At 43.3% G+C, this 11,024-nt stretch overlaps 1 protein-coding gene across 1 annotated transcript; it reads left to right on the top strand.

The window, feature by feature from the left end:
• The first annotated feature begins 3,396 nt into the window (after window positions 1-3,396).
• LOC149048868 (uncharacterized) lies at window positions 3,397-5,997 on the top strand. Its single transcript, XM_089199567.1, has one exon. It carries the CDS (start codon window positions 3,397-3,399, stop codon window positions 5,995-5,997), a length of 2,601 nt encoding a protein of 866 aa, XP_089055693.1.
• Window positions 5,998-11,024: the final 5,027 nt, after the last annotated feature.

Genomic DNA, 11,024 nt, shown 5'->3' on the forward strand with positions numbered 1-11,024 from the left:
TCCAGGGAACTCCGGACTCCGTCGAAGCTCTTCGTAAAGCAGTAGGAGATTTACGCTCGGCGTTCAACGAATATCAGCTCGTTTGGGTCTCTTTGATGGACTTCACGGCGTACACCAGCTCGCCCGAACAACGTCAGGAACGACAAACGTTGGAGGAAATCATGAGGACTCGAAAAGAAATCGTTCAAGCAGCAATACAGGAAGGAATAGATCGCAAAAATGACCTTCTACAAGAATTAGGGTCGGCTTGTTCTGGGTCGCGTGCTTCTAAGACGTCAATTTCATCTAGTGCGCTACGAGCCCATGCGAGAGGCGAGGCGGCCGCAGCATTGAAAAAGGCCGAAATGCAAAGGAAAATAAATGAACTTCAGTCTAAATCTGCGATGGCTCTTGAACTTGAAGAGAAGAAAAGACGAGAAGACGAACTGGCCTTTGCAAGGAGAAAACGGGAAGAGCAAGCGCGCCTGGAATCCTTACGCGTCGAACAAGAGGCAGCTGCAGCGGTGGCGCGAGCCAAGGCCATTGATGATGAGCTCGGGTTCGGTAATGAGTATCAGCTACCAGATCTACCCGTTGAAGAACCCCGTAAGCGTGTTGAAGAATTTATCAGCAGCCAACTGGGGGAATCTAGTCCTCGTGGTCAAAAACCTAGCGCACTACGATTCACCGCCCCTGGTTTCACGGCTAAGTCTGTCAAGAAGGAAAAGCAAGATCCTCTAGAGGAGCTGAACCCAGGAGCATCGCCCTCAACCCCTAGCCAAACCGTAAAATTCTCCAATCCAGCTGACTGCATGGAATGTTTTATTCAGTTTATGGCTCGAAGGGAGCTGATTGCCAACAAAATCGAAAAATTTGACGATCGTCCGGAAAACTTCAATACTTGGAAGGCAGCTTTCAAGAATATGACAAATGATGTAAACATCACTGCAAGTGAGGAGCTAGCCCTAATGTTGGAGTACACCACTGGTGAGTCCAAAAGACTTGTGCAACGGCTACGCAATGCTTACGTAGAGAATCCGACTGCGGGGGTACGAGAATCGTGGAAAAAGCTGGGCGAACGTTTTGGCTCGACCGCAGTTATTACCAATGTGCATCTGAACAAACTCACAATGTTCCCTGTGTTGGCATCCAAGGACGACAAAGGTCTGCAAGAATTGGGGGACTTACTGTTAGAGTTGCGGTGTGCAAAAGAAGATGGTGGTCTTGCAGGCCTCAAAATCCTTGATGAACCCGCCTTCCTGAAACCAGTGCTCGCGAAGCTACCGGAAGAACTCCAAGGAAGGTGGCAAAGGCACGCATACCGTTTCAAATCACAGCATGGTGTTGACTACCCCCCTTTTAGGGAGTTTGCCTCTTTCATTCAAGAGATTGCACAAGAACGGAATGATCCATTCTTATCCATGGAGAGTCACTTGGAGAAATTTCCTGTCAAGCCTCTTGTCAAACCTCCAATCGAACCTACTGATGACCCACCTTTCGGACAAGGCTTCACAGCATTTAGGACTGACATCACAGACCCTGCACTCAAGAGCTCAACTAACCGGGACCCTGCAAGATGGTGCGTCATTCACAAATTATCGCATCCGCTTAGCAAATGCCGTGCCTTCAGGGCCATGCCCCTCACTGAAAGGAAGAATTTGCTTAGCCAACACCGAATCTGCTTTCATTGCCTTGCCACAACTAATCACCTAGCAAAGGATTGTGCGACCCAAGTCAAATGCTCTGAGTGTCACAGTGATAAACATGTTACAGCATTACACGCGGGACCCCCCAGCAAACCAGCAGCAGAAGAAGTAGAGCTGAAAGATGCCCACCAGTACGGCGGGGAGCCTGCAGTGACATCTAGCTGCACAAAGGTGTGTGGAAACACAATGGGAGGCAAGTCTTGTGCAAAGATATGTCTTGTGAGCATCTACGCAAACAGTCAACCTGAGAACAAAATTAAGGCATATGTGGTCATCGATGATCAAAGCAACTGTTCGCTCGCCAAGCCAAAACTGTTTGATCTGCTGAACCTGGGTGGGAAGGCAACACCTTACACGCTAAAAACGTGCTCAGGGACAAGTCAGGCCATGGGAAGACGCGCCCACAACCTTGTTATCGAATCCTTTGATGGCACGCAGAGTCACACGCTGCCCATCCTCACTGAATGCAACGCTATTCCAGACAATAGAGAAGAAATTCCAACTCCCGCAGCGGCCAGAGCCCACCCCCATCTGGAAGCTATCGCTGAGAATATCCCTGAGCTAGACCCAGAAGCTGAAATTCTCCTGCTTGTCGGAAGAGACGCACCGCCCCTTCACAAAATTCATGAATCGCGAAACGGACCCAGGAATGCACCATGGGCTCAACGCCTCGACCTGGGATGGGTGGTGTTAGGAAACGCCTGTATGGATGGCGCTCATAAGCCCACTGAGATCTCATCTTACAGGACACAAGTTCTCGATAATGGTCGACCCTCCTTTCTGCTACCATGCAGCAACCGGCTTTACGTTAAACATGGTTCACATGCAGACTTCACAACTTATTTGGAAACTAGTCAAAAGAAAGGAACTTTCATCAAAGGGAGCTTTGAAGATGGACTGGGAGACAATGTCTTTGCATGCACTAATGATGACAACAGACCAGGAATGTCAGTGGAGGATCGGAAGTTCATTCAAATCATGAACAGTTCATTAGCCAGGAACGAATCTGGTAGCTGGGAGGCGCCCTTACCTGTCCGTGAGAAATTTAACAAGCTTCCCGACAATCGAGAAGATGCAGTCAAGCGCCTGAGGTCAACTAGACGAACACTTGACAAAAAACCGTTGATGAAACAGCACTACTTCGACTTCATGCAGAAATTGCTCGAAAAAGGTCACGCGGAACCTGCACCAAAAGCAGAATTAAGCCCTTCTAGCCCACGCTGGTATCTTCCTCACTTTGGAGTGTACCACCCCCAAAAACCAGATAAAATTCGTGTGGTTTTTGATTCTGCAGCTGAAACCAAAGGAACATCCCTGAACAAGGCCTTGCTCTCAGGACCAGACCTCACAAACAACCTACTAGGCATCCTGTTACGCTTCCGTCAGGACACTGTGGCCTTTGTGGCGGACATTGAACAAATGTTCCACTCCTTCCTAGTTCAAGAACAACACAGGGACCTGCTGCGATTTTTCTGGTACAAGAATAACGATCCAAACGAAGAGCTAACTGAGTACCGTATGAAGGTTCATTGGAAACACCTCCTCACCAGCAGTAGCCACCTTCTGCCTTAGAAAAACAGCTGAAGTTGGAGAGCAAGAATTTGGTTCAGATGCAAAGGACTTTGTGTACAACAATTTCTATGTCGATGACGGGCTGAAGTCTGTGGCCAAACCCGCTGAGGCCATTGACCTGTTAACTCGCACAAGAGCCATGTTAGCCAGAGCAAATCTCCGTCTACATAAGATAGCATCCAGTCATCCAGAAGTTACTCATGCCTTTCCAAGAGAAGATCAAGCCTCTGACCTCCGCGACCTAGATTTCTCACTGGATACTGTGCCAATTCAGCGTGCATTAGGGGTGCTATGGGACATATCAGCAGACGCATTCACCTTCAAAGTTTCTCTGGAGAAGAGGCCATTTACAAGACGAGGTGTGCTCTCCGTCCTCAATAGTCTGTATGATCCACTGGGACTTGCAGCTCCAGTTACTGTTAGAGGGAAGCTCCTCCTTCGATCCATGATGGCCAATCTCAGCAACCTTCATCCAGAAAGCTGGGACGAACCGTTGCCGGAAGAGCAAAGGCTGGCCTGGGAAGCATGGTGCAAGGCTTTGCAAGCTCTAACGCTTCTGAGGGTCCCTCGTTGTTACATAGTAGTTTCATCTACAGGAGTAAAAAAACAGGAGCTGCATACCTTCTGCGATGCGTCCAATAACGCCATTGGAGCAGTCTCGCACCTCAGAACTGTCCAACACGATGGAAGCATCCAAGTGTCTTTCGTCTTTGGCAAGGCGAAGCTGGCCCCATCTCATGCCACAACCATCCCTCGTCTCGAGCTGTGTGCGGCCGCACTTGGCATCGAAATCACGGAGCTCATCAACCGAGAGTTGGACATAAAGCCTGATACAGTCTCCTACAACTCTGATAGCAGAGTAGTCCTTGGCTACATTACCAACGAGACGCGACGTTTTTATGTTTATGTCAGCAATCGAGTAGAGCGTATTAGAAAATCCTCATCTCCTGAACAATGGTATTACGTACCCTCCCACCGGAATCCGGCTGATCTAGCCACGCGCTCAGTAGATGCCCAGAACCTGAGTGGCAGTATGTGGCATCATGGACCTATCTTCCTTCATCACCAGGAAGCATCTGTCAACACGACTGCCAACCAAGCCTCAGAAACTGCAGAAGATGACCCGGAAGTCCGCCCAGTGTTACAAGCCCTGGTAACTCAAATTCTGCCTCACAAACCTCTCGGGACCAGCCGCTTCTCTAGGTTTTCACAGTGGACAACTCTTGTGAGGGCGATTGGCAGACTTCTCTCCTTTATCCAGTCGCATCGTCAAAAGACCCTTGAGAAGTCTGGTACCACAGAAAGTATAAAGCTGACACCACATGCTTGTCTTCTAAACAGAGCAAAGTTGTTAATCATACAGAATGTTCAGCATGAAGCTTACGAACAGGAAATCAGCAGTCTCAACAACTCTGATGGGTCACCTAAGACAAGCCCCCTTCTCAAGCTGAGCCCAATGGTCGATAATGATGGACTCGTCAGAGTTGGTGGCCGACTAGAGAGAGCAAGTCTGAGCTATGAGGAGAGCCACCCCTTGATACTGCCGAGCTCACATCACGTCACAAGTCTTCTAATAAAGCATTATCACGAAAAAGTACAGCATCAGGGGCGACATTTCACACTCGGCCTAATCCGAAGCAGTGGCTTCTGGATTGTTGGAAGCAAGCGAGCCGTGAACAGCGCCATTAACAACTGCATTAAGTGCAAGAAGCTGAGGGGTCGGCAGCAGACACAAAAGATGGCCGATCTTCCCATTGATCGACTTACTCCCGCACCTCCATTCAGCTACGTTGGCCTTGACGTCTTTGGACCCTGGCTAATCAGTGCTCGCCAGACAAGAGGAGGAATTGCCAACAGCAAACGTTGGGCTGTACTTTTCACCTGCCTAACCACAAGGGCTATCCATATCGAAGTGATAGAGTCTATGGACACCTCCTGTTTCATCGATGCCTTGCGCAGATTCCTGGCCTTGCGAGGACCAGCAGTACAGCTTCGCTCAGACTGTGGTACCAATTTTGTGGGCGCACGAAACGAGCTCCAATCTTGCCTTAACGAGATGGACGACAAAGCCATTCAGTCCTACCTAGCAACTGAAGGCTGCAATTGGATCTTCAATGCTCCTCATGCCTCCCACGTTGGTGGAGTTTGGGAACGAATGATAGGGGTGACCAGAAGGATCTTGGACTCCATTCTTGCAGATCTTGGACCCATACGTCTCACTCATGAAGTCCTCACAACACTCATGGCAGAAGTAACCGCTATAGTGAACGCCAGACCCCTGGTCCCCGTGCCCTCTGATCCAGAAATGCCAGAGATTCTCACCCCAGCCACTTTGCTAACACAGAAGTCCAGAGCCTTGAAATCCATGCCTGGGAATTTCAGCAGCACAGACCTGTACAGCAAGCAGTGGAGGCAGGTCCAGTACTTGGCCAATATGTTCTGGACCCGTTGGCGAAAAGAATACCTGCCGACACTCCAGCCAAGAAGGAAGTGGCAAAACGAAACTAGGAACCTAGAAGAAGGAGATTTGGTCCTCCTTCATTGTAAAGAGTCACCTAGAAACTACTGGCCTCTTGCCCGGATAACCAAGGCTTATGCTTCCGCAGACAGTAAAGTACGCAAGGTTGACCTGGTGACAGCGAAAGACGGCTCCAGAAAGAGCTACACCAGGCCCGTCACTGAGGTTATCCTACTTAGGAGGGAGAAAGATTTCGAGAAGATGAAAACCCCACTTGGATGAACGGTCTAAGTTTTACGAGAGAAAAGTGAACTTTCACAGCTTTGTGCTGGAAATTAGGACATCACTGGACATTTTAATCTAGGACGTTACTGTTTTGTTTAGATATTGTAGTGGTATTTTCTTATACCAGACGGGGAGTGTTCTGTCACGCGTGTCACGCGTCTAGCGTTACCACACAGTTTAGCATTGTAGCAAGGTGTCATGGTATTGATTTTCCATGTGATTTAGGGATTGTCATTGTATTGTCGTGCTCGCTGGTGAAAACCCTTTCTCGTTTCACCGCGAAAATTTACTTAATAAATCCGGTTACACTACTGATGAAGGACTCTTATGGATCAGGGACCAAAGGATCAGAACAATAAATGTACGGTGATTTTGGACAAGCCTCCAGGAGGAAGCTTTTGGAGGAGCCTCCACGAGGATCCGCGGTCTATCTCAGTGATATTTGTTTCAATTCATATTGGTCTAGGTCTTTTCACGCCTTTCTGGTACTAAACCGGTGTTTTCTTTTTTTATTTTAAATTTATTATTATTTTTAATTTATTGAGTTTATTTAGGGTTCAATTAAGAGAAACAAGGAGCTTATTCACGACTTAGCATATCAAAGGATGGCACAAAGATATTCCAGTAGGATATCATCAACAACAGACGGAACTCCCTTGAGAGATAATTGTAAAAGTAAATTTGACAGTTTTTCTTTTTTTTAACACTAAATCACCAAGGTACTATCCATCCTTAAGGAAAATTTTCATGTATTTTTACGGGAATAACTGTTTATCTTTACTGTTCAGTCTGTTGTGTTCCGATCATCTAATGCTAAGCAGTTTCTCCTCTTAAACAAACTTTTCATCGGGCAAGCATTCAATGTATATAATGCAATAGTTAATAAATAAAGCGTAATAGCTCAGTTGGAACTTGAGTCAACTAGAATTTACATCTAAATTGACAAAGGTCTGTTTTTCTTTTGAACTGAATCATCAAAATATTCTCCAGCCTTGAGAAAAAGATAATAATGGAAGTTAAGCATTTCTATGAAAATAACTTTTGGTCGTTACAGTCGAGAGAAGGTTTCTGTATGAATCTGTCTGCAAATACTCGTAAGTTCTTAGAGATTAGTTCTTAACCGAGTTATCATATCATTTATTCCAAAATACAAAGGCTCAGTCAGTGTTTGGTTAATTAACTTGGGTGCCGATCATGGGTTGCTTAACAGCTTCTCTACTAAAGCATGCATTTCACCGAAGAAGCATTTAACGTGTGTAGATCCTGTACGCGACCGGCTATAAATGATTGATTTGTGCCTGTCTGTCAAATCCCTGAGGTCAAATCGAACAAAATTCACCGGTCTCTTTGGGTGGACATGCCTCAAATTTGGTCCCGTTTTTATTGGTTTGGCGAAGGTAATTCTTTTGTACGGCACTTGGTCTCGTATATCGCTCAAATTTGAGCTAAAGAACCTTAGTCATAATCTAGGTGCGAATTTTAAAAAATTCTTAATCTTACTTACTTCCTTGAATTAATCGTTTTTTCAGGACACTCTCTTTTTCTACATTTAGTGACTGAATCGCCTTTTTTCTTTATTCTTTCAAGGAGAACTGGATCGTGAGCTGACATTTTTGTATCACAATGTTGAAACTTTTCTCCTTTTCGTTGGACATCCAAGAAGCGGTCATAGTTTGGTAGCTGCCATTTAAGATTCCCATTCAGAAATCATTGTTTCGGATGAGTTTAATCTGCTTTATGAGTTTAACAGTTTCCTTATGGATCCTAGCCAGACAGACGATGAGCGCAAGCTGAGGATATTCTTTGAGCTACATGCTCGCTCACATCGACAGGCCAGGTCTGGAAATCGTTCACCAAACTGCTCTAGTTCATGCTGCTACAATATTGATGGAAGTTGGCAAGGAAACTCAAGGTGATTTTTTTTCTATTTTTTATTTATTCAAGGTTTGCTTATTTCATTCTGTGAATACGCATTAGCACAAACGAGAATTGGAGCCACAGGTGTAGCGGTTTCAGTTTGAGACATCGAAAAAATGTGGCCTCTATTCACACTCTCTCTTAAGGGAAAACATTGCACAACACCAAATCTAAGGGAATAGATCCCTTTATCCAACAAGTGCCCGAGTAAATTACTGTCCAATACGTGTGACCCCCCCGTTGGCTACGAAAAAATTATTGCGAAGTATATTTTACTCAGGTAATTAGAGACAAAAAGACAGCTATAACTACTGGACTTCTCAAGAATTGTAAAGGGCTTTATGATTTGCGAATGCTAGTGAGAATAGTAAATATTCCTCTCAGGCTAATTCACGTCATCAGAAATCCTTTCGATAACATCGCTACCATATGTCGGAGAGAATTGCATTTGGATCCAAGGAGTCGTCAAATAGTAAGTAAATAGAGGGGTTTATAGTCAACCTTTATAATTGTCTGAAAGTGAGAGTAAACTTTTTTCGTTCTGTTCAGGGCGATTCTCGTGTACATTTACCACTGGTTATTCTGTTGTCTTTTTTTTACACTTTTTAGTTGGTGTCTACTCTGTTTGAACTTAGTTTTTTTTCTTTTAGGATATTTGTGATCATACTTGGATTTTTCAAATATTTTGCTTGTGTCATGTAATGCCTTATGCTTTCCTTGACAGGTACGTAACACAACAGCGCTGGACTGGTGCATCGATGATTACTTCACTTAAGTGCGGACAGTTCAATATCTGCGGGACCTGACGCACTACCAGATCCTGAATGTATACAGCCGAGATTTGATAGGGAATCTAGGCGGCACTTTACAAATGTTACGTGACTTTGTTGGTGTTTTTGTTACAGTGAATTTGTCGAATTAGTAACAGGAGATCTCTATTCTACTCTATTCTAAACCATCTCGGACTAGCAATTGCCAAGCTTCATACCCATAGTGGTAAGATAAAATTGAATTAAGATTAATTTCAACATGAACGTTTGAGTTTGAAAATCATGCCTCATGAGTGGTTAGGAATAAAAGTGAATAAATCATTTTATACTGAAATCTTATCAAACAGTTTCTAAAAAGATGCAAACGTTTAAGAATATTATTTTATTTGACTTATAGGACAATTCAATGTTCTCGCCATAGCTTGTGTGGTATGTCTACATAAAGAGAACTCGTCGTCACTGATTCTTTTTTATGCTAGCGATTGTTCGTTTGTAGGAAACCTCCCACTGAATCGTAATAAGGTATCATTTATGATTAATTAGAAGTTACCAAATATTCGCACTTTTGGTGGGTTGGGTGGAGGGGACGGGCATTGAGTTACATCCCAATTAAGCCTTCTGGGAAAAAGATTCCGTCTTTTCGTTGACTCTCTCTCTTCATTATTTGTCGCCCTTCATTAAGCCTCCTTGAGTGCATTTGTTCTTCGTTTTTCATCGGTCTAGAGCCCACTGGGTGACAATCAAATAACAGCCCGCATGTTATTGTCTGTTAATGCGCGATACGCTCTATTTGAGTTTGGCCCCTAATGATATTCTGCGTATGTTAAGTTGTGACAACTCTGATTATCGAAAACGTCGTAACAGAAAAACAAAAGTCATCAAAAATAGCATCTAAAAATAGCTTCTGACAAGCATTCAATGTGTATAATCCAATAGTTGATAAATAAAGTGTCAAAGCTCGATTGGAACTTTAATTAATTAAAATTTGCATCCAAACTTACAATTTTTTTATCTTTTAAACTGAATCATCAAGGTATTCTTTAGCCTTCCAAAAAAAAAAAAAAAACGACAAGTAAAGTATTTTAGCAACATTTACATAACAACATTTGGAACGCTCAACGGTCATTTTCAAGTTGAAGAATAAAATTTTTATCAAGCGCTAATATAATCAATTGAGACAATACTAATGAGATACCGACTAGAACTCTTAAATATTTACATAGAAGCAATACGAGAAAACTGAGGCAAGAATGACAAAAAACGCTTGGACAAAAGAAACTATTAAAACCCTTCCTCTTTTGAAATGACAGGAAAAATTTGCGTTTATATTGTGTATAAAGATATATGTCAACAAACTTTATCTCAACATTACAGCACCTTTCTCTTTCAGAAAAGTTTCTATTGCATTGAAGCCAGTGTTAATCTTCAAAATTCTATATCTGCTTTTCTTTGCTTTTGTAGGTAGGTGATGAATCTAACGGATTTCTACAAGAATGAAATCTTTTCGTTTTTACTTTGTAATTACCTCGCTGCTTCTCCTCGTAACAGCTTTGTTATTCTGCATCAATCTGTACCCTCGTCCATCCCTCGATGTTTTTTCTAACGTCCTTCCTCAACCTAATGGTAAGTAAACTCCTATGGTGAATCTTTGTGAACTATTACAAGTTGTAGAGAGGTTTCTTTAACTGAACAGATTATCCGGCATTGCTGTTTCATCTTTATATTTTCAAAATTAAAATCTATTTAACTATTGGTATCCAATGATTTCAGAGAATCCAAAGAAAAGGCTCAACTCCAAAGCAAAACCTGCAAGAATCACCTCAATTAAGGCATAAATTTTAACTATTCCGTAAACACTCCATGACAACTGAGCTATAAGTGAGAGCGGGATTGACACAAGTTGAATCTTGAAATCATTCCATTCTCGCCAAGAGGTTTTGAAAGCCTTAGTTCATGAATAGTCTTGGGTTTTTACACGAAGGACGACTGCACAGAATCGAAAAGTTATATACATGTGAAAAGACCTTGATTTGATTGTACTTAAATGAAATTCATTTATGTTGAATGTGCCTTGTCATGTTGTTCGCTCTTTAATAACAGATTCCTAAAATCTAAATGAAGAATATCTCTGTTATTGCTTTTCACCGTATTTTGTCTATGAATACAGTTTTATCTTGTATTTTGCGCGAAGTTATTTAAAAATTCAGCTCTTCGAATTGTTAATTTTCTATCTATTGCCTTGAAAACTATTTACCTTTGCCATGAGGATACTTCTACTCACTAGGACAATTCTCTGGAGGACATCTAGAGCTACGGCTCAAAGCATTTTACAATGGT

The sequence above is a fragment of the Pocillopora damicornis genome, chromosome 3 (assembly GCF_964200805.1).
Source record: "Pocillopora damicornis chromosome 3, jaPocDami1.2, whole genome shotgun sequence".
Classification (NCBI taxonomy): domain Eukaryota; kingdom Metazoa; phylum Cnidaria; class Anthozoa; order Scleractinia; family Pocilloporidae; genus Pocillopora; species Pocillopora damicornis.

Bases quoted from the DNA above. Each gene is read 5' to 3' on its own strand.
- LOC149048868 (XM_089199567.1), top strand. From the start codon at position 3,397: ATGTTAGCCAGAGCAAATCTCCGTCTACATAAGATAGCATCCAGTCAT.